The sequence below is a fragment of the Chinchilla lanigera genome, unplaced genomic scaffold (genome assembly GCF_000276665.1).
Source record: "Chinchilla lanigera isolate Chin_1 unplaced genomic scaffold, ChiLan1.0 scaffold00151, whole genome shotgun sequence".
In the NCBI taxonomy this organism is placed as follows: Eukaryota; Metazoa; Chordata; class Mammalia; order Rodentia; family Chinchillidae; genus Chinchilla; species Chinchilla lanigera.
This window is the reverse complement of record NW_004955552.1, coordinates 2,007,990-2,033,839: the sequence shown is the minus strand read 5'-3', so window position 1 is coordinate 2,033,839 and position 25,850 is coordinate 2,007,990. Positions and strand designations below refer to the sequence as shown.

The 25,850-nt window shown below is 40.3% G+C and overlaps 1 protein-coding gene across 8 annotated transcripts in view; it reads right to left on the bottom strand.

Annotated features, from left to right (window-relative positions):
- Mtus1 (microtubule associated tumor suppressor 1) overlaps nt 1-25,850 on the bottom strand; it is a 173,183-nt gene that overhangs the window by 6,820 nt on the left and 140,513 nt on the right. For 5 of the 8 annotated variants that reach the window (XM_005412200.2, XM_005412201.2, XM_005412202.2 and 2 more), the window contains 5 exons: nt 24,232-24,298; nt 5,938-6,152; nt 4,975-5,080; nt 3,143-3,216; nt 2,911-3,006 (listed from right to left, as the gene is read on the bottom strand). In XM_005412200.2, coding sequence (XP_005412257.1) covers nt 2,911-3,006; nt 3,143-3,216; nt 4,975-5,080; nt 5,938-6,152; nt 24,232-24,298 — 558 coding nt within the window. The remainder of the gene's footprint in view (nt 1-2,910; nt 3,007-3,142; nt 3,217-4,974; nt 5,081-5,937; nt 6,153-24,231; nt 24,299-25,850) is intronic. The other 3 variants (XM_013508602.1, XM_013508603.1, XM_013508604.1) reach the window with 1 other exon arrangement.

Genomic DNA, 25,850 nt, shown 5'->3' with positions numbered 1-25,850 from the left:
CTATGTCATGCAGCACATACTGTGCTGTGACTCTTTCCCAAGTGAACTCTTGTGAAGAGAGATGTGCACCTCGCTCCTCACTTAATGGATGGAAATTCAACTGAACCATCCAAAATTATGATACAAATTAACAGTATGTGACCTATTGGTAAACTGTTTAAGGAGGGAATTTCTTAGATAAGATTCAGTGTTGTGGATATCAAAACTACCCTTTGGGGTAGTGGATTCCATTTTGGAGCAATTCTTTGGGAGAATCCAAATCCCTTTACTTAAAAAAAGATGAATCATGCTCTACAATTTAAATGGTTACTCAGGAAAGGTTCCAGAGCTAGAAAGGGCCAGCACAGGGGCTAACATTCAGAGTGTCATGTCTATGCTTTACAAAAATTTTATATAATATTTTTACGTATGATGTACAGAAAATAACAAACCTTACTTTTGATTGGAGGGAAACTACATAATTCCCTGTCCATTTTTTAAAAAGAGCACTTACAATCTGCACTTTCTCTACATCTTACTGCTCTGTCTGCCTCTTTCTGTTCTCACTCCTTTGTGCTCTTTTTTACAACCTGTGACACTGAGGTGGGCAGGGCACTGGCTATTACTGCCCCCTTCTATCTATTTCCTCTTTAGCATTTCAAAACTGGCTACAGTAGAAGAACCTGTGTTCCAGGAAGCTCTTTAAAACCTATTCCCTGAAACCTTAGTGAGGTCTATGCTTTGCATGTAAGTCCAGGTTTCTTTGTAAATCACTGGCTTTTGCTAAGATTCTTCCAGAATAAAGAATCTTGAAATTTCCTTGAACATGATCTCAGCTAGTTTTATCAAATATCTAGAGGGCTGTCCAAGCTGATTATCAGAAGAGGGTCTCACTAGAGTTCCACAAGAGAAATCAGAGAGCTGGCAACAGATCTTAAGTGTCAAAAAAACTTTGGTTCTGCAGTTCTATAGCACAAATATATGGAATGAAAATGATGGTCCTAAAGATGTAAGCAGGAAGAAATTTACCATCCCCAATAAAAAAGAATAAGAATACAAGCCATAAGTGAAATCTGAGTTTACAAGAAAAATCTGTACTTTTGCAAAGAGACAGCTACCCATAGGGTGACACAGTAGTCATCCACAAAGAGGGATGATGTACTGGTATGTGCCACCATATGAACCTTGAGAACATTATCTTAAGTGAAGGAGACAATCACAAAAGGCAACGTGTTATATGATTATCTTCATGAAATGTCTACAATAAGCAAACCCACAGAGAGAAAATATAAACAGGTGGTTGTTTAGTGCTGGGATACTGGGGGTGGGGAGTAAATGCTAATGAATTGAGGTTTCTTTTTAGGATGATAAAAATGTTCTAGAATTAGATACTGGTAACTAATCCACAACTTTATATATATAATAAAACTCACTGAATTATACCTTTTTTTTTTTTTTGAGACAGGGTCTTGCAGTGTAGTCTAGGCTGGCCTGGAACACTGTGTAGCCCAGGCTAGTCTTGAACTCAGGACAATTCTCCTGCCTCAGCCTCCTGAACACTGGGATTATACCCATGTTCCACCTGGCTTGAACTGTATATTTTAAAATAGTGAACCTTGTGGTATGTATATTATATCACAATTTAGTGGTTACTTACAAAAATAAGGTCTTTGCATAAAAGATTGGTAGTTTTCTTATTTTCCTATAGGTATTCACTTAGACCAACAAAAATATATTGGATTTCATCTATAAGTCAGTTCTTATGATATGAAGAGACACCAGTGAATAAAGAAGTTGTCTTAACCAGGTAAACACACAAAAAAACAAGTCCCAATCCAAACATGGGCATCTGAGATGAATACACACTTCTCAGATGACAAAAATGGCAAATAAATACATGAAAAAATGTTCAACATTCTTGGTCATTTGAGATGCAAATTAAAACAACACTGAGATTCCATCTCACCCAAGAAAGAATGGCTATCACCAAAAAATCAACTGATAACAAATGCTGCAGGGGCTGTGGGGAAAAAGGAGCCCTTCTTCACTGTTGGTGGGAGTGTAGACTTGTGCAGCCACTGTGGAAATCAGTGTGGAGATTCCTCGTAAGACTAGGGTTAGAGGTCCCATTCAAATCAGCTATTCCCTTTCTGGGTATTTTCCCAGAAGAATTAAAAACATCATACCTTAGTGATATATGTGTACCCATGTTTATAGTAGCACAATTGGAATAGCTAAATCTTGGAAACAACCCAAATGCCCATCAACCGAGGAATGGATAAAAAAAAGATGTGTTTTTTTTTTTATATATAATGCAGTACTACTCAGCCATAATGAAGGATAAACTGGAGACTTACATAGGTAAATGGATGCAACTCGCAACCATACTCATAAGTGAAATAAATCAGACCCATGTATATGAACATTGCATTGTCTCCCTAATGTGAGAAACTGAACAAGTAAATAAGGTCCAAAATGTACAACAGATATTGTGAATTGGGAAGGAACTATTCAAAAGAGAAGACAAACAGTGATGGGGGAAGGGGGAAAGGAAGGAATGGAAAAGGAAAAAAATACAGGTATGCACAAGATAGTTAAGATAGTTATACAGCTAGTTTCTCTTGTTCATTGAAAAGAAAGGTTAGTGCTAATATTTTTTTGGACAAGATATCATGCCTATATCTGAATAACCACTATGAAGACAACAATATGCAATGTATTAATTATTGCAACTCTCCTACTCACCTGTTTTGAAACTGTTTTATTTTTAGTTTTCTCTCTTTAACACACACACACACACACACACACACACACACAGATGGAAAACTTCAAACCTATATTATTTCTCTGGCTGAAGAACATTTAATAGACCCTAAAAGGCAACTAAGCAGAAGAAAAATATAAGCTGTGATAGATGAGCACAAAACTTACTACATTTGCCTTCTCTCTTGATATTCTTTTTTGTTCTTCCGATTTCAGCTTTTCATTTAAAGTATCATTTTCACTCTTCAGATCACTGATTTGTTTCTAAAACACAGGGACACATGTGGATGTAAGTTAACAGGAAAATACCAGAGACAGACCAGAAAGACACAGAAACATATACCCAAACCACACAGACAACAAGAAAGATTATTTGGGGATAGTATTAAGATTCACCCACCTCTAATGATTCCTGCTTCTCATAAAGTAAAGTCTCAAGTGATTTCTTTTCCATTTCATGGCTTTTCTTGATTTCTGGAAAGAAGGGATTTTTTAAGGCAATATTATTCAATGAGATCATTGTATTCCACAAGTACTGAAGGATATACATGTAGGAGTTAGTTATGAAGTTATGGCTGTGTTACTTTACAATCTGTCTGATACTTCTACATAAATTGAGCAATCTCTTCTCAGAATAGGCTTATGTGGTGGGTAGGGTGTAGGTTCCTGTCTTGTGACTGGGTACCCTGAGACCCACAGAGGCCAAGAGCCGTTAGAAAACAGCAGGAAGGTCAGGGTCTCAAGACACTGGCCTCAGATGTGTGGTCTGAGCCCCTACACTCTTCAATTTCACTTCTTGAACCGAAAAGAAGTCTAAAATTAAGTGCATGCCTAATAGGAAGAAGGAAAAACAATGTTTACTAAATGTGTACCTTCAGCCAGTGTATCAGTTAGGATTTATTAGAGAAACAGATATAACACAAGATATACAAATGTATAAGAAATTATAAGTTTGGCTTGTAATGGTCAGCCACAGAGTTGGTATATGTGCTGCTGAAGCGAGCATGGTCAGCCAGAGTTGGATGAGGAGGTGTGCAGAGGATGTCTGCACGCTGGCGATTGAAGAGCCCAGCCCCAGGCTGGGAGCTCACTGTAGTGTTTGTGTAAGTCTGCGTCAGGAAGCTGATGGGTCTATGACAGAATGGTCAAGAATCTATGAAAAAGGTCAAAGAGTCTACGCCAGAAGGCTGAAGAGTCCCAGGTGGCCAAACAGTCTGCGCCAGAAACCAGGAGACAACAATAAAGCTGAAGGTGAAGACTGGAGCTCCTCCAAAGAACCAGCAGCCAGTCTTTTTTTAATTTTTTTTTTTTTTTTAAATGTAGCCTACCCACTCTGGGTGGGTGGGGGTGGTCTTTTTTTTTGTATAGGCTCAGGATGAATATAAAGTAAGCACCATGGCTCTCTGCTGAGTCACACAGTTAACTTCTTAAACTTTTTAAATTGACACAGTAAACAACATTTCAGAAGGGTAAGTGCATGTCTTTTTTACTCTAAGATGTAGAACTATTGAGTTATTTGGCCAAATCTCTAGACTGTCCAAGTTAACACGATGTATCAACCATAACAGCCAGTCACTTTTATATCTCATGATCTGTGACATCACACACCTCTGTTCTTCTGATAAGTCCTGAGACTTATCAGATAGCTAGTTAGCTATCTGATAGCTAGTCAGGTAGCTAGTTCCTACTACACACCCACGTGCTTCTGTGTGAGATGCAGCTGCTTGAGTATAAAGACTACAGCTGCACTGCTAAGTTCTGGCAGACCAGCTTCTTGTTTTTTTCCTTCCACTTCAGCCTTTCTGGTAATAAGAGGTGAGATAACAACAAAGGTTTGTCCTTTATCCAAGAAGTGCCGTCTCTATTTCACAGCAATGCTGGTGTGCAAGAGTGCATGGTGTGGATCCTTTATGTGATCAGGATTTAAACTAACATCTTCAACTTCCCAGGAACCTAAAATAGCAACCACCATCCACCACCACCACCACCAAAAAGGCCTTTCAAATCTTTTTTTTTCCTAAAAGACTTACACTTACAATAAACTATTATTTGACTGCATGGCAGCAAAGGGCATCCATTAACAATGAACAATGTGAAAGAAACCCAAACACACCAAACAAATGTCACAGGGCATTCTCTGAAGGGAGAAGTTATGAATCATTTCCATCTTAAAAAATATCAAGCTTTTCCACTGTATCATTTTATGTTTAAATAGCAAGAAAGGATGCTTGCCTGAAAGGGAGGTTTCATACGCTTGCTTTAGCAGTTCTATTTTCTCAGAGTGGCTAGCTTCAGTTTCCAACTTAGAAGTTTCATGGGCAGCATTTAAGTTGTCAAACTATAAGAAACAAACAAAAGTTTACCGAAAAAGCAAGTTCCAAGTTGAATAAACAAGCGGCAACATTAGGAGACTTTACATATAAGTGTGCGTTTGCGTTCACAGGCTACCTAACAATGTAAACCACGGCCCAAAGTGGAGTGACCACTGCCCGCTCTCCATGCTGTGCTCCCCGGAACACAGAGCACATGGTCTACAGAGTTCACTGCCAGCATGCTGAGTCCATCACAAGGAGCGAGGCTGCTTCACAGCAACAGGGCTATGTACGCACCATGCCTGTCACATTGCCCTTTCGCATGTAGTATAACGTGATCTCACTGTATCTAAATAGTAGGCACTCTCTAAATTTTCACTAAATGAAAAATTAAGCTTGGATATTAAAAGTTTACAGCATAAAAGTCAGTGTGTGTGGGAGAAGGGTTATTTTAAAAGTGTCATTTTTTTTTTTAAAAACAAAGAAGAAACACAAACCAATGATTTAGTAGCATGCTACCATGATCCTTCCAAAGGCATTATTTCTGGGGGCTGGGGATTTAGCTCAGCGGCAAAAGTGCCTGCCTGGCAAGCGCAAGGTCGTGAGTTCGGTTCCCGGTACCAGAGAAAAACCAAAAAACCAAAAAACAAAAACAAAAACAAAGGCATTATTTCTGGACAGTGGCATTAAGGATAATCTTAAATTTTATCTCTTCTTTTCAGGTCAACATATGGACATCATTTTGACCACAAGAAAAAAATTTTACTAAAACTTTTTCTACCTACTAAACTGAAGGACTAAAGAAAACTCATCAAAACAAGTGAACGGCAATCAGAATTAAGCAGCCACGGCGGAGCACACGTTCCTGTTCTAAGGCACAGACCTGCTCTTGCAATTGAGCTTTATACTTCTCTGCTTCTTCAATGTAGATGTTCTGCAGCTTTTCACACTCCCCCGTGTAGAATTCCTTAAGCCGACTCTCCAGCTCCGTTCGGTCCGTCTGGTGCTGCTCGTTTAACTTCTGGACAAACGCTTCATATGCTATTTGCAACTCATTCCTGGCTTTTTCTAACTTCTCACAGGTAGTTGAAGCAGCAACTAAAAAGAGATGAAAAAGAAAAGGGCACATGACATTGAATTTGCTCCACTTCCTAAATTCACACTATTCATACAGAGCTGGGATGACTTTAGAGTCATGAACACAGCAGTGGCCCAGTTCTCAGTGCTCAGTTACCCGTTCAGGTTGTAAATGTTGTCCAAAGCCCAGTGTTTAAGGCTTGCTCCTCAGCCCATGGCGCTACTGGGAAGTGGTAGAACCTTTAAGAGCTGGGCCTAGCTCCTATGTCATTGAAACATACCCTTGGGGGGCTGGGAGACTGTAACCCCTTCCTCCTCCTCTTTTTCATTTCCCATAGGTGAACAGTTCGTTCCACCTATGCATTCCCTCCCTGCCATGATGAGCTGCTCACTACAGGCCCAAGGCAATGGAGCCAACTGATCATGAGCAAGGCCCTCCAAAACTGTGTGCCAAGATAACCCTTTTCTTTTTATAAGTGGGTTGTATCAGGTGTTTTGTTACAATAACACAAAACTGACACAACCTGAATTTCACATACAATCACATAGAAGTGAATTGTAAAAGGAAACAAGAGGAAACAGTTGCTGGAAACAACCATAAAACATAAAATGCCCAAAAGAACTGACTACCAAGCAGTAAGAAAAGTACTTAGGAAGAGCTGGGTTCCCACGTAAAGCTCGCCCTTTTGCACTGTGCACAGTCAATGCAGTGGCCACAAAGAGAAGAGCTTCAGATTGACCAAGACATTTGTAATGACAAGACACTTAATTCTCAGCCAGGGAGCTAAGATACAGAAGGAGCAGAAATGATCAGATAGAGGAAACAATGGACTTTACATATATACTTAATTTACTTCAAAAATATAGTAATAACAAATATTACAACATATTGAACATGAATCACCAGAGCATAGAAGTTTTAGGGGGAAAGCTATATTTTAAAAGGTCCAATATAATATGAATATAAAGGCTAGCATATTTCAAGTAGGCAAAGTAATTTTATAAGCAATTTAAAATCGGAACATCCTATCTCCTCTCCACCACTACCAAAGCTTTAATTACACATGATATAACACACTGCAGATCACACAGTGACATACATACACAAACTACAGCAAATGCTAGAAGACTGCAAATGTCTCGGGAAGCCTGACTTCAAATCTCCCCAGCCTCCTTTGTCAGTGTGTACATACAGATGAGCAGAGTCCTACTGTGGAGAATGTGTGTTCTCAGCATCCCACAATGCCGACAGAGTAAAACAGTTACTGACGTGCCTGTCAGAGTCTTCCTTACCTCTCTTTTGGTAAAGTATATATATTTCAGCAGTTGTGAAAGGGTAGTTCTGAGAGGGTAGGTCAGGTAAATAATTATTCTAAGGAATATAAACCCAGTTCATTTCTGGTATGAATTTCCTATAATGGTATGTGCTTGTTTCTTTGGGAAGATGCCAAGTGGCAATAGAAGTAATCAATACAGATTGTCACAAATGATTATTCCCTCAGAGATAAAGACATATTAAAATAATGACAAGATTAATGCCTGCAAAGAGGAACCTTAAAAATAATGAGGGAAAGAAGAAAAAGAAAGTACTAAGGCATCATATATATATACGTATATATATGTATATACGTATATATATGGATTGGTGGCATAACTGTACTGATGGTGTCTGATGGTTTGTTGAGGGCAACAGTTAATGATTAAAAGTTTTTTTTTAATATTTTTACCAATTTTGCATGCTTGTATCTGGTAATCTAAGCAATTTATGTGATGACAATTTGCAGTATAATGGTTGTATTGTTGAATTCCTACAATCCTGTCTATGTATTGTCTCTAATGTTCTTTTAAATTATTATTTTCTTATTCCCTTTAATGATTTGATCAATCTTCTATTCTTCTATCTGGTAATCTGAGCAACTTCGTTGAAGATAACAATATGTAATATAATAACAACCACTGTTAATCTCTATCATTTGGTTTGAAACCCTGTATCATTTTGAATGTCCTTGCTTTGTTTTGTTTGTATTTTGCTATTGTTCTTTTTTTTTGTACTATTTTCTTTAAAATAAAAAATTTTTTAAAAAGATAATAGGAAACAAGGAAGTAGGACCTTTGTTAAGACTCAGGCCGGGGGATTGCAAAGAGTTTGAGGCCAGCCTGGGTTATATAGTAAGTTCAAGGCCAACCTGAACTACATAGTGAGACCCTGTCTCACAAAACCAAAAAACAAACAAACAAATAAATAAATAAAATGCACCTAATCATGCAGTGACAGACATATGAAATGCCACCAATGTCATTATAACTACAATAAAATCAAAGAACAAAGCCTAAAAAAAAAAAAAAGATAAATCCATAAATACTGAAAGGGTGCAATAGTTTGCATGGCAAAGTCTTGCTCCCCAGTATGGCACCACTGGGAGGTGGCAAAGCCTTCAGGAGGTGAGGCCTCATTAGGGGGTCACTGTGGCTGTGCCCTCAAAGGGGGCTGTGGAACCCCAGTCTCCTCTTCTCTTTCTCTTCCCAGCTAAGAAGCGAGTCTTGCCTGGCCATGCAGTCCTGCCATGAAGCGTTGCCTCCCTCTAAATAAAGGGAATAACCAACCATGGACTAAAGCCCTTAAAACCAGGAGCCAACATAACCCTTTTCTGTGCACAGGTTACCACAGGAATTTGCTGAGGTGATGGAAAGCTGACTAACTCAGAGGGAAAGGAACCGACATCACACAAACAGGCAAACAGATATGAAAACTACTCCACATCTGGCACAGAGTAGGGCGCCATGCCCTGCTATCCTGGCTAGCCCTCCAGAGGGCCTGATTCCTAACTCGTGTGCGTGCGTGTGTGTGTGTGTGTGTAGCATTGGCACACTTTAGGTATACATAATGATCACATTCATCATAGGAAGTTTATACCTGTACATGACATATCTTGCTGTTTTCTTCCCTATTACCCTCTTCTCCCTTTATCCCCTTCCCCCCCTTATTTACAAAAGTTTTGTTTATATTTCTTTTCTTCTATTTTTTTCTTGTCCCTCACTTCCTTTCTCCTTCCTCTATCCTCCCTAATTCTCCTTCCCATTTCCCAATATTTATTATACATTTTGGTCCTTATTTATATTTATTTAATTTCTCACATCAGAGAAACAAGTATTTAAATATCTGTGTACGATTTATTTCACTTAACAGTATGGTCTTAAGCTTCATCCATTTAGCTAGAAATGTCTCAAGCTTATTATTCTTTATGGCAGAGTAGCACTCCATTGTATGAAAACACCACATCTTCTTTATCCATTCATCAATTGATGGGCATTTGGGCTGTTTCCAAGATTTAGCTGTGACAAACTGTGAGGTTATAAACATAGGGGCATATACTGCTGTGGTACGATGCTTTTGATTCTTTTGGGAAGATACCCAGAAGGGGACTAGCGGGTTTGAATGGGACCTCTAATCCTAGTTTTGTAAGGAATCTCGACACTGATTTTGATAGTGGTTGCACCAGTCTACACTCCCACCAACAGTGGAGAAGGGTTCCTTTTCCTCTACAGCCCCATCGGCATTTGTTATTGGTTGATTTTTGACAATAGCCAACATCAGTCTGGAGTGAGATGGAATTTCATCATTGTTTTAATTTGCAACTCTCAAATGACTAGTGATGTTGAACATTTTTGTATATATTTGTGTCATTTCTACTTCCTCACCTGAGAAGTGTCTGTTCATTTCAGATCCTCACTTTTGAATTGGGTCTTTAAATTTGGGGGTCTAGTTTTTTTGAGTTCTTTTTATATTCTAAATATTAGTCCTTTGTCTGAGAAACAGCTGGCAAATTTTTTCCCATACTGTGGGCTGTCTCTTCACTCTGTTGGTGGTTTCTCTTACTGTGTAAAAACTTTTAATAAGATGAGATCCCAGTTGTTAATTCTCTGTGATATTTCCTGTGCAACTGGGGTTTTATTCATAAAGTCTTTGCCTATATTTATGTCTTCAAGAATTCTACCCATTCTAAATTCCAGAAGATCTAGTGTTTCTGTTTTAATACTTAGATATTTGATCCATTTGAAGTTTAGTTTAGTGCATGGTGAGAGACATGGTTTAGTTTTTAGCATGTGGAAAACCAGTTTTTCCAGCCCATTTATTAAAGAAACTATCTTTCTTCCAGTGAAGGTGTTTGGCTCCTTTGTCCAAGATAAGGCTGCTGAGTGGAGACGTTTCTGTATTTTCTAATCTGCTGCACTGATCCTCAGAGAGGGTAAACAATTTGCCCACAGGCAGAGCGAGTAGACAGCAGAGGGCTGGATTTTGGTAAGCAGTTTGTGCTCCAGTGCTGTCAGTCCCTTCCATTCAGCGAGCGGCTTTGTGCCAAGGCAGGTGAGGTACACGAGGGGACTCTCATGTGGAGACTCACTGTCTAACTGAGCAGACAGAGCCACAGCAGAACCAGCAGTACTGGGCCCAAGAAGTGGCACCCAAGGAAGTTTACATCAGTCAGTGTGGAACAGAAGGTTTGGTCAGTTTTTTTAATTTTTAGAAGAATATTTTTTATAAAATTCACCTAACCTAAAATTTACTGGCCTTAATAATTTTAATTGTACAATTCAGTGGCATTAAATACATTTACACCAATGTGCAACCACCTCTACTACCCACTTCCACAACTTTAACCCCAAGTGCCCGCAGATGAAAACACTATATCAGTTACATAAATTCTCACACACACACACACCCAGCCTCGAGCAACCATTACTTTACTTTCATCCTGTATGAATTTGACTTCACTGGGAAGCTCACATAAAGGGAATCACACAGACCTGTCATGTTTTTGCCTGGCTTATTTAACTCAGCACAGTGTCCTCAAGGTTCAGGCACATATCAGGTTTCCTACCTTTTTCAGGCTAATTATTATTTCTTTGTACATAGATATATTTATCTGTTGATAGATGTTCAGTTTGCTTCCACTGTTTGGCCACTGAGAGTAATGCCGCTATGACTCTGGCAGTGCAAATATCTGCCTGAGTTCATTTCTAATCCTTTTGTATATGTACCCGGCAGTGCAATTCCTGGATCATACAGTAAATTCTATTTTTAATTATTTGAGGGACCACCATACTCTTGCATAGCGGCTGCACCATGTAATAATAAGGGTGGATGCAGGCTTCACATCCTCATCAAAGCATGCTTTACCTTTTAAATTTATACATATATAACAGTGTGAGGTGGTATATTGCTGTAGTTTGGATTAGGCCAGCAGTCTATTAAATGAGCCATGAGATATAAGTAATATTCTGGTGTCAAGAGTGGAAATGGTTCTCCAACAGGGGCGATAGGGAGAGACTAGATTATTGCTATCTATAACATCTATGATATGAGCCTTCAATCAGGCTTTTATTTTACTGATATCTGAAATTGTAAAGGAAGTAAATGAAAAGGCCACGTGAGTCCACATTTCTATGAGTAAACAGTGATCGGACGCCTTCGCTGATTGGTCACAAGTACTCTGATTGTCTAACCCAGGACGCACACCTCGGAGAAGTGTGGGGTCCATGACCGCAGCCCTGTTGTTTTATTTGTGCACACTGGAAAGTCAGTTAGCTGAAGCTAATGCTACTATAATTACTATAAAATCAAATAGGGTATACAGAAAACCTTCCACATTAGCCACCAGACAGGGCTGTTTCCGCTGTTTGAAAAAGAAAGACAAGCCCCAAATACCGTGCAGTTCTGTAGTCCAGCACGCACGGGGTGACAGGAGGACAGCTGAAAAAAAGGAAGGAAGAAAGCCGTTGGGTGGGGGATGGGGCGGCTGACTCCAGTTATTCCCACAATCCACAGCGGCAGGCCCAGCCCCAGACAGTGACATCAGCCTGCAGCTGTGCGGAGACCTCTGCACTGTTACCAGGCTAGGCCTACTGTGTACATAACAGTTGGGCTGCTATTACTACTTGCAGAAATGCTTTTAGTTTCAATCAACTGACCTGAGTTCCTAAGGAAGCATGCATTTGGCATAAGAAGCCCTGAACTATTTTTAAAAGGATGCACACATAAACACTGTACTAAAGGTTCTCAGAGCGCTCCTAGCCTGCTGCGTGCGACACAGTGTGTGCAGGGAGGTCGTCACCTCAGCTTCAGGCGACTCTGCCTTCTACGTAACACAGCGCAGGAAAGATTTACAGTACACCTGAGCGAGCCCCCACTCCTGCCTCATCCTTCTTTTCTTGCTTACTCTCTGGAGCTCTCCTTGCTTTCAGCTCATCAAACACCGAAGGAAGCAAAAAAACAAATATAAAGCTATCAAGATTTTGAAATAAGTACAGAGTTTCCCCCCAGTGACGGGAGCAAGGTTTAAAGAAGTTACTACACCAGTACAAAAATCTATCTGCTAAAGTCAAGGGACTCCTTTTGCCCTTGCTTTAACCATGCGTTTAGTCAATTTTAAAAAGCACACCAAGTGACCACTGCTGTAGAAGACCTATTTGATTACAACTTGTACACATGCACACTTGTAAAATACAAACGCTATCGACCTTAAGATGAAAAATAGTTTCCAGAGTTAAAAACAAAACAAAACAATCCACCAGCTCATTTTTAAAAATCATCTTTAAAACTAAAGAGCAGAAGTTGACACTTACACCCTGAGATAAACTAGCCCTGAGAATTCTAGGTCAACAACAGAACAGGAAAAATGTAAGACCTGTCCTGATAGTTAACAATGGCTAAGCAAAGAAAAAACATTCTACAGGAAGTGGACGAAGGCTTTAAATTTTGCTTTCCAAAGGGTTATTTAGATGACATATAGAAAACGTACCATGCCACAGTCAAACAGAACTTCAGGAAAATAGAACCAGATTCACCCTAGGCCCATCAGCAGCCGCCCTTGCAGAGTGGAAAGGGAGCCATTGCTCGATTAGTCCTCGTGGAATTTTGTAAGAGGAGATGGTTAGACCTATTATTTCCATCTCATAGAGGCACATTTTCCTTTGTTGATGGATAAATGTTCTGTTTACCAAGAAAAACATTTCACAGTCATGACCTGAAATTAATGTTCTTTTGAAATGGCAGAGATCTTATACTACAACAGCATGCTGCATATGAGACAATGAGAAGTATTCTAATGCTCACGAACATAAATAAATTTCTCAGTAGAGTCAGAATACTTAGGTTCAAATCTCAGCCATGGCATTTATCTGCTATGTGTTGAGCAGATTACTTAAGTTTTCTAAGTCTACATTTCCTGTTTTTAAGTGGAGATAATACCAGTGCCTTCCCCATGGGATTAAATAATGTAAAACTTGTCTAGCACCTGGCTCTGTGCCTGACCAGAGTAAGTGTGAGATACAGGTTACTGCTTTTATAACTAACCAATTAAAATCCGATTGGAAGAGTCCTCAGAGAATTGCTTGGGATTCCATAACAGAATATAACAGTTACTGGCTACAATCTCTAGCTCCATCACCACCAAACTAACAAATAAACACTCCCCAACAACAACAAAACCCATACAAAGACACAGTTAAAAAAGAACCATTTCTTGTCTAGTATTCAAAAAAGTTAAATATACTTGCACATTGTAATATCCTAAATGGATATTACAGGATATTACAGTGAGTACACATCTACCTCAAATCTTCACCTATGATTACTACTATTCTTGACATTACATACAACAGAAATCTTCTTGACGTTTAGATTTTTTTCCTTAAATCATTCATAAAAGAAAAGGGAACATAAAACAGGGAAGTCAGGGTCACATGGAAGGTCAGGCAAGTGTTCATGATGCCACACAAAGATTGTGGCAGATAGAAGGGACAAACAAAAGACAATGACTCTACTTTCTAACTGCACATACATGTGCTTGAGTGCGCGCACACGCGCGCGCACACACACACACACACACACACACCCAGTTCTCCTAATGCTTCTGGCAAGCCTGCTGTGGGCAGCAACCTTTATTCAAAGAGCACCCCTTCTCTGCACTATGAGGAAAGTGAGATGCCTGTCTCCACTCTGCTTGCCGGATTTAGTCCCTCTCTGGTCACCTGGGAAGCTGGCCACCAGCACTGAGGTCTGGGCACCTGCCCGCCTTTCTTCACTCAAACCGTCAAAGCACTTCTCAGGATAAATGTTAACATCCTGATCTTCCTTCTCCTGCACTCTGTGCGCAGAACTGCCAGTGGAGATCCTACCTCCTAACAGGGTAGTACAGTTGTTTCACAATAATCTGCGAAAAGTAATCCAGGGCAGGGGACTGTCTTGGTGACTTTTAAAGCAGGGAATAATCTGTTTTAAATGGAAATAGTGATATCACTGAACAAAATAACCATTTTTAAAAGTAAACTGGTACTCTGTGAAAAGGTAGCAGCAGTTTATTAAGCAACAAAAGGGTGGGACCCAGACTCTCTGAAAAATTAGGCATTTCCAACTTTCAGGGCCCACATGACCTGATTAGGAAATGTAGGAAAAATGTGTCTGTTCTGCCGACCTTATAGCTTGGGGAGAGTACTGTGCAGTACAGAGTTATCACTGTACTCTGTCTAGTAAGTCTTCACAGACTGTGCACTAGTCACCCACTCATAAGAGGTTCAGTGCTTGTTTCTCCAAAGGTACTTCTTCATGTGACCAAGAAACCTGGCAAACATGGTAGGCAAGGTTCTTTTCTAAATTTCAAAATTAGCTGCAAATGGCTTTCCGATTGCTCTTGGGCATTACATTCATGAATAATATGAACTAATTCCAAAGTCCTCCACTAATCATAACTTATGAGGAATAGACTTCTATAAAATGCCTGCAGTATCAACTCTTCCATAAATACCTTTCAAATTCACTTCAGTCTTTACAAAGGATGCTTGTATTTATTTCTTCATATTATATATATATTGTTATATATACTATATATAGTATATATTATTATATATACTATATATAGTATATATAATTTTAAAGAGAAAAGAATGAAAACATAGTAACAGACACACAGACATTTACAAAATAACACAAAAACAATACAAGCAATACATATTTTCAGACAAGGTGATAGGAAATTAACATGGTAGTTGTATTACATATTGATATGTTCAAACTGGTTACTCAGATAAATATAGGTATGTAAAATTGATCAAACAATTAAACATTATCTGTTCCTTTCAATAAATAGAAATCAGTAGTACAACTATCTTAGCTATCCTGTGCATACCTATATACATATTTTCCCTTCTTTCTTTCTTTTCTCTTTTCCCTCATCCCAGTTGTTCTTTCCTTTTGAGAGGTTTCTTTCTCTTTCACAATGTCTACTGTACCTTTTAGATTTTATTCACTCTTTCAAGTTCTTACACTAGTGAGCCAATACGGTGTTTACACATGCGAGTCTGATTTATTTCACTTACGAGTATGGTCTCTAATTGTGACCATTTACCTGTAAAAGCCCCAAGTATATCTTTCTTTATAGCTAGGTAATATTCCATTATATAAAAATACCACAACTTTTTTATCCATTCCTCAGTTTTTGGGCATTTGGGTTGCTTCCACAATTTAGCTATTACAAATAGTGCTGCTAGGGTTGGGGATGTAGCTCAGTGGCATAAGCACCTGCCTGGCAAGCACAAGGTCCTGAGTTTGATCCCTGGTACCAAAAAAAAAAAAAAAAAAAAAACCAAATTGCGCTGCTATAAACATGGACGCACATATATCACTGTGTTCATATAATATAATAATGCTTTGATTTGATAAAAAGTATCATCATAAATCTCATTTTACCAAAGAGGGAACTGAAATGTCAGACCCGGGTCAAGACCTTAACCCCTGAGCTCCACAGCACAGACTGCCAAACAGGATCTGACTAGCTGCCTTCCAACTTGAGACGGAAAAGACAGAAGTTAATGAAGACATACAACGGGCCTGTTGGGATACCAGGTCCTAACTGTCTTGGGGAGGCCTTACTGAAAACAGGTAGAACATGGTCTTGTTTTCTTCTCTTGCAGTGATCAGTCCTGACGAGGTCTTGTTGGCAGGCAGAGAGGTAACCTGGCCCAGTGTGCCCATCTCGCATCTTCTGACAGGGGGGCCAGCTGGACTCCACTGGGCTGCAAGGCTCTCCCTGCCTATGCTCCCCCAGCCCTGAAGATGGGCGTGAAAGGGCTTTGCTGCTTTTCAGCTCACTCACTGCCCAGTGGCTGGCTGTAAAACACATGCTCTTCTTTTCACAACAATAAATATTCCATATAAAAACAAAAGCATCTAGGATGACAGCAGATCAAAGACAAAAGCATGGCTGGATGACTGAGAATGTATCCCAAGATTGTGGCCTGAGAAAAAGGAGTTTGTCTTTGAAAAACATCACACTTCAACCAAAAAAGTAAGCTTAACGTTAATAAAAAGGTGATTCCGAGTCAAGTACTAACTAGTCTGCCTCTCCTTCTCCCTGATGAATCATTTTTAGGGCATGAAGCCCAAAGAGCTCTGTGAAAGTTCTTGGTATGCAGAAAATTTGGAAGCCTGATTTACAGGAATGGGACTCAAGTCCCATAGTTGGAGCTATCTTGTATTACTTCTACTATGCCTATTTGATTTTTATACGGTATTTAGCACAAAAGAAAGAACATTCTAGGCAGCTAGCTAGTATGGTGTCAGAGTATACTACCAGGAGCTCCTGTGTCAGAATCATCTGGCTGATCGTTAAAAGTGCAGATGTCTGACTCCCTCCCAAGCCAACTGAGTCAGAATGGCTGTTCTCACACTTTCTGGTGGGTGTGAGAACCAGAAGCCTGCACTCGAACTGGGTCTATTTCATTGCACCATAAAGTTTGAGAGCCACTGTTCTAAACAAATGGCATTAGATCAGGAAATTCAAAAAGCCAACAGTCTGGAGTTAAGACAAAGAAAATAAGTCACATGCTTTTAAAAACTGATACCACTGGTAATATTTTTCACCCTTGCATGTGAAAGAAAATGGTCTTTTACTTACAAATACAGCCAGCCAGAGCCCAAACTCAGCAGCAACATGTTCGGGAAAAGAGTGAACTAAGCTTGAAATGGCTCAGCTCCATCTCAAATAGCTCAGCAAGATAAAGAGCTCTGTAGCTCTGCCTGGGACATAACTGGCTTTTGTTGTATTGATAGGTTTTTTTTTAAAGTCTGCTTCTAGAAAATCACTGTGGAATGTTGGAACTCAAAAGTGACAACTAAAATAAATAATTTTTAAAAGTTACTTTAAAATAAAGTAGTTTTATTAAAATAAAGAATTCTAAAAGTTACTTTAAAATATATAGCCTTGTTAAACCAAAATTATAGCCCACACTGGAATGATGAAAGAATTAACACATTCCATAATGTGTGAGGTAGTATGATACTCATAGGCACTGGGTAAGTCAGTCTTAATTATAAGACTTGTATAATGTTTTTGACAAGTTACTTTTTTGGAAGATAGTAAGCCATTCTTATTTAACAATACTATAACTCTTTATTTTTAAAATTGTTTTTGGCTTTTTGAGACAGGCTGGCCTTGAACTCACTATGTAGCCCAGGCTGGTCTTGAATTTACTGTAATCCTCTTGCCTCAGCCTCCCAAGTCCTGGAATTATAGGTGTGTGCCACCATGCCTGGTGCTATACTTCTTAAATTCTTGATTACAGAAAAAGACTCCAAAAGAGGTTAACAAAAACTAGCATGTATGTCAAATGATTGCCAACATTTTAAAAAGTTACATAAAGCTTTCCCTGACAGATGTTTGGAAAGCTGGTCATCCTAGCGTTCTTATCCAAGATCTTTGCTTTTGAGGTTTTTTGACCTTAAGAAAGTGACTTCATTTTCCTCTTTTCTTCTTTTTCCTTTTCCTTTTTCTTCTCTCTCTCTCTCTCCCCCCACCTTCATACTAGTGATTGAAGCTGGGGCCTTTGCACTGTACTATATCTCAAGCCCACTTTTTTCTTTAACTTCAAAACTAGGTCTCAGTAAGTTGTTAAGTTGCACAGGCTGAGCTCAAATTTGTGCTGGGATTACAGCTACAATATTCTTTCTTTTTATAAAATGCAAAAGCTTGTTAGTAATGTGTAGATGCCCAATAAAGTTACTTCCATATTCATCTTAATGTTTATGCAGAGGGGAGAATCAATTAGTCTTTTACATTTTAGGAGAATGTTTGTTTCATAAAATAGAAACAATCAGGATTAATGTGTAAAATGATGTGAGAGTTAACTGTCAGTTCTTACGGTTAAAAACTAATTTTGAATACAAAGTACTCTTTCTTCATTTAGATGAAAAATGTGATTCAGAGGATTAAAGTAAGTAAAAAGCAACAATAGTAAAAAGCAACTCCAAAAGATCATAATGATGGCCCCTTATATACCAGCTTTTTTACTCAACATGACCCCAGAAATAAAATGACATATTCACTCCCTGAGAGGTAAAATGTTCACTGTGGATGTAGATCATTAAATTTAACTGTGAACCATATCAAAGGCTGACACGTTCAAAATGATCTGTTGATTAAGTGGGACTGTCAGACATATGTTTACAATAGAATTTAGCTTATCTCATTATTCATTCCTAAAGAAATGTTTATTCTTGCCGCGTATGTTGGTGTACACCTGTAATCCCAGCACTCAGGAGGCCAAGGCAGGAGGATTGTTTCAAGTTCAATACCAGCCTGGGCTACAAAGTGAGCTCAAGGTAGGCCTGAAATGCATAGCGAGACCCTATCTCAAAAAAGACAGAAAAAAAAAAAGGAAATGTTTATTCTTAAAATAGTTCCCAGGAAAACATAGGCACACATAACCCACTAAAGTACTAGCATATTAAGAGGAAAAAAAAATCTCCTTTCTCCAGCTACCATTCTCAGTAGCAAAATCTACTCATTTGCTATAGCTTAAGCACCAGATACCTGCAGGCACAAGGGGGGAGAGGTACAAAAATGAAGGAGACACTAACTCTGCCTTTGAAAAGCTCATAGTTCTAGATGGCAAGAGAGGGTCTATAAACAAATAACTGTAAGAATAAAGACTGAAGTTTGTACAAGTACCTAGAGGGTATAAGAGGCAAAACTGACTTGCTTGAAAGATTTGGTCAAAACTCAGCTGAAGACAAGATAGTTTAGCAAAAAAAGCAAATGAAAATTTTGAGACGCAAGAAGAGGAAAGGTAGTAGAAAGAGGGAGAGTATGTTAGAGGCGGACAGAACAACATATGAGAAAAGGTGGACAGAGGTGGGGGTGCGCCCATGCTTGGGACCTGGGAGAAAAAGAAGGGGCAAAGTCTGGTTGAAAAGTCATGGCCATTCAGATCAGTGTTGTGCTTCAATATGTCTAGACTTTTCTCCAAAGCCAGACAGTCATTCACATTTCTTAAAAATGTCTAGAAGAAGAAACATACCAGATTTATTAGCGTAGTCCTGGGATCATGTGGAGAAGAGAAATGCAGGCCTGGAGGCAAGGTGACCTGTTGGGTGTCCACTGCAATGTCTTTTAGGTAAAGAAATTATGGAGCTTAAATTAGAAGAGTAGTGGTCAGAATGCTGAGGAAGGCTGGTTCTGGGTAATATTCTGAACACAGACTGACCTGCATATAGAGCATGGAGGACAGGGAGTGTGATTCAGTCGTCAGCTCTGTGGTAAGTGAACACACACTGTCACCATTGAAGCTGAGACATTCTGCGAAACAGGTTTGAATGAGAAGACACTGCAGAGGGTTCAGGAAACAAGGGGCTGTGCAGCTGGAAGGTCTGACCACACAGGATGGCTCATCTGGAGACAGCCCGGCATGAGTAAGAATGTGCCTACAGCTTAGGAAGGAGCACACTAGGAAAGCACACCCGAAAGTCCTCCTCCTCCACATCAGTGGTGGCAAACCTTTTAGAGATCGAGTGCCCAAACAGCAACCAAGACTGCAATTAAACCTCAATACTGAGGTTTTAGCACAGAAAAAACAACTCTACATGAACATCTTCTCTTAAAAGAAAAATATAATAACAAACGTGCCATAGGTTCACCACTACTGATCTCTGTGATAGGAGTGTGAAGTCATGATATAGGGAACAGGTGAGAAAACGGTGGATTATAACACTGTTTGAGAGGACTCTGTGGTACCCCTGCTACGTGGACTTTCTCACGGTCATTAAACATGACGTAATGCAGGCTGCAAGGCAATACGGAGAAGCGCTACACCTGTGAACTTTCAAAAGCTCAGCGCATACCCAGAACAACATAAGTGCATCTCAAAACCATCACCACGGCTGTGCTGGGCCTGGTGGTGCACACCTGTAATCCAAGCACTGGGGTAGGAGGATCGCTGCAAGTTCCCCATCAGTGTGGGACAGATACACACACACACACACACACACACACACACACACACACACACACACGCTTCACTGGGTAAAAAAAGTCAAACACAAAACAAACATAATGCATACTTCCATTTATATGAAATTATAGAACAGGCAAAACTAATCTATGGTATAAAAAGCAGATCAGTGTTTGTTTCTGGGGGGATAAAGAGGAACTGAAAGGGGCGTAAGAGAGTTTTCTGGAGTCACAGAAACGTTCTACTCCTCGCTAAGGGGGTAGGTTATATGAGTACATATGTCTGTCAGAACTGATGGAGTAACAAGAATCTCACTGTGTGTAAATTATTCCTTAATGTAAAATGCCAGAGTATAAAGTTGCATATATTCATATAAACAAAGGCAAGGGACCACACAAATAAAAAGTAGTACAGCTATGGGCTACTCTTGCTTAAAATCTTTCTTTTCATACCTTGTTTTTAAATAAAAAGAAACTTTAAAACTTCAAATGCCAATAAATATTTATCAACTACCCATGAAAATGGAGGACATACTATACTTTTTTTCCCAGTAGAAAGTAGGAAAGACTCTCTGCATTAAGGACTTTACTGTCTGAAGACAAGGGAGACAAAATATCAGTCAACACACCAGGTTACAGTACCCAGGGATGACTGGACCAAGGGGAGTGTGATGGTTGTTTTGAGGAGACTGAGAGGGTATTTGAAGAGGTTTTCAGGTGTGTGGCTCAGATGGCAGGAGCATGCAGGCTGCATCTGCAGTGAGCTGGCTTAATGTGGTAGGAGGTGTACTCATCAGTGAGATGAGACTGTCAGTCAGTGGTGGGGATGAACACAGAACCTGAGAGTCTGAAGGTCAACAGTACAGACTTCACTTGGGTTTCAGTGTACCTGGTGTACGAGTGGTCTTTTATTCTTTGCAATTTTTTGCAGTTTGGGAACCTTGTCCCCACATTCATAGAGAAGGTAAAGAAAAATTACCCAATGGGAAAGTGACATCAAGGACCCTGCACTGTTGATCTGGAAGGAAAAGTGGATACTCTGGTGATGGGGTAGTGATAACGACGACAACAGGATGGGAGTTTTCTCCCCGTGAGTTGTCCGTGATGGACCAGTCCTATGCCATTGCTTCTTATGTATTATTATTCTACTCAGGCTCTGCAGCAACTCAGCAAAACACATACAGACTTCATATTGCTAATAAAGGAACTGTGCTCAAAGAATGCAGGTAACTAGTAACTAGGAATGGATGGACAAAAATTTAAAGACCATCAACTCCACATACTAAACTCCCCTATGTCATGAAAGGATTGATCAGGTCTCACTTCTTTTTGTGTCTGAAGAGCCTGTCCTGAGGGGTTTCTAGCATTTCATCTAATTACTATTTCTTCTTGTAACATAGTTTATGCCCTCACAGAGCAGCAAAGGTGGTTAATTACTGCACTGTAAAGCTGCATATATCTTAACACACATCCTTCAGGAGCAGTTAACACTTGGTCCTCGATGCTTTGCAATTACCTCATGTGATTCTTACAACCACCCTTGGGGCAGAAAATTATTACTGACATATTAGAGAGAATAAGATTGGGACAAAGACATACAACATGACTTGCTCTAGGTCACCCAGCTACTAGGGAGCTGGGCCAGGACACTGTGACAACACAAGCCTGAGCACTTTACTGTTTCAAACGTTAAAAACAGAGTTTTGAACTCAGCTATGGAAACTTACCTCTTTCCATCTCAGCTCATGCTAAAAATTACAATCCAGCTGGAAGGCTTGAGACATTTTTCCTGGCAAGTTTCATCACGAGCATTAAAGGATTCTCTTCTCTACCCACATAGCACCAAACTCTTTCCAAAATGCTTTATGCTATTACTTGAGTAATGCTATCTTATTCAACAGTGCAATGACACATTTCCCAAGTACAGCCTCAATGACAGAGAGATACAGACAGGCCACCCGCTGTGTCCTGACACTCTGACAGCAGCAGGAAAAGCACATCAGGACACACTGCCTTTATCAACTGGAAGGTGAGAGTGGGTACAAACCCTCAGTTACTTCCTGACAGGCTGTGTGCCTACCTGGAGGTGTGAGTACCTGGCCCCAATTTGAATTGCTTAACTGTGCCACCCACTGAAAGGTAGAAGAGGATCCCCCTTTCAAGCAGAGTGAATGAGCCCAGTGTTCTGTTCTGGTTCTGGCCCTGCCCAGGAGAGAGGCCGAAATGTGAAACATAGGCAGGCTCATTTCCACCTCTACTGGGGTGTGATAAACTCCGAAACACACAAAAGGCCCCTTTCCTGATCTTCTGATGCTGTGTTCATTACAGTACTTAAAGCACAGACAAAAGCAAATTAAGTTGGCCATTTGAGTAATCAAAGGGGCAGCAGTTAAGCCAAGTCACAGACAGGAAGCCTCCACCTCTGAGGGCTGGGTGGCTTGCTCCTTGCCCATGGTTTCCTTATACTGTTTCAGTAGTTGTCTAAAGTTTTGTCTGTCTTAAAATTACTTTTTCATAAAGTGTCCTTAATTTCCACAGCCTAAAATAAGGTGAGGAATGATGTCTTGCCTAGGTATTTGTAGGAGTCCAGAGAGTAAACCAAGAGTTTGGCCTTGCCTCCCATTGGGAGGTGAAAGAGATGAGGAATGCAGAAAGTTCTGACACCACAGGCAGGGCCCTTTGATCTTTGCCCAGTTGGGCTGGGAGTGGTGGTGAAGCAAGAGTGCTCCAGTCTAGCAAGTGAGATTGGCAATGCTTAACACACTCCTGCTGGCTGGTGGTAGAAGTGGTACAGTCATGCATGTGACAGTCCTTCATGTACCATTGGTGGTTCAAGCCACCCAGCAGCGAGACATACAAATTACAGCTCCATCATGAATGTGTTAAACTCTGGTCTTGTCCATAGAAAAATAGGCAAATTATTTTCAAATTGGATGAACATAATTTGCTTCTCTAGCTGGTACCTTTGCATTCATTACTAATACTCCTGCCTATGTATACTTCCAGTGGAAGTGGCTAGTAAGCACCAAAAGCTGCAAAGGGCAAGGAAAGCAGCCTTTGGGTGAACAACTTTAGGTCTGGGTGGGGCTAGACTGAGGAGCCACAGTAGCCTGGGGGGCCCCACAGCAGCCTGCTCACTCCAGCACAGCAGTTGGGGAGGGGGAAGTAGAACCTTCTCTGTCCTGCAGTAGGGTCTCCAGGGCAGACAAAAACGGAGACAATTTGGCCTATGGAGAGGAACACCAAGTGTTTAGTGTCACAGACCCACGCTGTCCTGTGGTACTGAGGGGTCATTCACTTTCAGCCCCATCCACGTTGTTAGTGAGCACAGACTATGTCTTTTTCCAATGCACTGTTCTAACAGGCAGTGCCCTTTAAACTTCACACTCATTCTCACAAACCATCCCTAGGAAGGGTAATGTAATTACTGTTATCAGAAAGGGAATTTCCTCCACACTCTTCAAGATGAAAAGTGGTTCAGAAAAAAAATGACAGAATTACTGAACAGGAATTCACGTAATGACTGAAAATCATTCTGTCCCTCTCTCTTCAGCAAGAGACATGCTTTGGTCATCAGAGGCTCTGCGAGGCTTAGTGAGATCAGTGCCAGGAATTCTGTGAACTTGGAGTCAAGCTGCCAAGATTGAAAAGAAGCGTGGATAGTTAAGTGTTTGCAGAGACACCGGACAGTCAGCAGTAACGGCTGCCATTTGTAACCCTAGCCTTCACGCAGACCAGAAAACTACATTTTCCACCTTCTCCCTTGTCCCATAAAACTGACCACCACCACCACCACCCCCAAAAGAAAAAGCTCTTACCTAGCTCTCCCCGGAGGTTAACAAGTTCTTGAGATAGGGTTTTGTGTTGTTTCAGTGCTTCTTCCCGCTGCGGAAAACACACATCAAATTACTAACGTTTTCAAGAGGGTCTCTTTTCAGTCAGTACACATTTGTTATCACCAGGAAAATGAGACCCAGAATCGAGAAGCCAAGATATCAATCATTTAGGCCAACACAGTTTGTGTTGTTGAAAAACACAGATGCCTCTTAGTTGTGAAGGAAACCCGTGTTTCAAAAGTCTGTATTTTTTCAGGTCCTTGTGAAACCTTTCTTGGAGAAACTGAATGGTTCATTTAAAAACATTTGCTCTGAGCTTGAGCTTCACTGCTGCTCCCTAGCACCTTTCAGCTAATGCACACTATACTGAAGATGAAATGCATTCTCTTCCTCCAAGGGCAACAGAGGCCTAATCGGTCTAAGATAAATATTTAATGTTCTAAACATAGGCACTTACATATACTTTGTCCTGTAGTCACAGATAATAAAGTTTTGCTACAAGACCAATCCTTAACTTCTAAAAGAAAGACAATAATGTTTGTTATAAAGCTATGGCAAAAAATAATCCTTTAGAGAAAAAATTAAATTGATTCTTCCAGCTACTCACAGTTTTCAAAGATTAGTATAGCTAGGTAAATGTTAGAGAAATGAACCAAAAGAATCCAGGCAGCTGTTTCAGTATTTAAAAAGCAACCATCAACCTCACAATAGAGAATAATTTTCAAGTTACCAGTAACCCCTAAGAAAGCACACATCCACACACATTCATCCAAATACAGTAGTTAGACACAGTTCCTTAGAAGATAGATTCCCTAGCACCAGGGCATAACTAAGGCAGCCACAGAATTTCAAAGCTCTGAAAATGCCTTCACTGGGATAGCCCCAGATGTAGCTCCCCCCCGCATCCCAATCTCGTATTGCAGAGATCATGAGATCCATCCTGCCTCTGCAGCAAGAGTTGCTTGTCATTCAAAGCGTTTCCCAGATTCCAGACACCCTCTGCGGTAGTCCCTGACATTCTTCCAGAAAAGCACTATAAACAAAAACTAATTACCCTTGTTGCTGCACATGGAGGATTGAGGCACATTTTGCTGCTCGGGCAGCCCATTTTCCAGCTTCTGTCTCCAACTCTCCCACCCCCTGCACTGTCCAAGAAGTGCACAGGTGGCTGTGCCACCCACCAGTCAGGTCTGCCTACATTCAAAGCTCTACCAGAAGGAGCGCCATTGGCCCTTGGTGGCCTTCCTGCACGTCCTGCAGGTTACCGTAAGCCTCAGACTCTTCTCTCCCCACAGAACTGATACTGCAGCTTCTGCCTTTGGCACAGGCTGCCTGTGATTACTTAAAGCCATAGCCCTTCATTTATGAAAAACGAGAGCCAGACATTAGACTGATCGATTGCCACTTACTTAAATATCAACTGGGACAGTGGAAACAAAAACTGACCCTCTCTGCAGGGATAATGGAGTTATTTTTAGATTTGTGAGCCTTTTTACTCCCCTCTCTAATTGAGGACATTAGATTATCACACTTACTAGTAGAGAAGGGAAAGTTGCTCTTCCAAACCCATATACTAAATGGGGTTGTAAACTCAGTGAGGG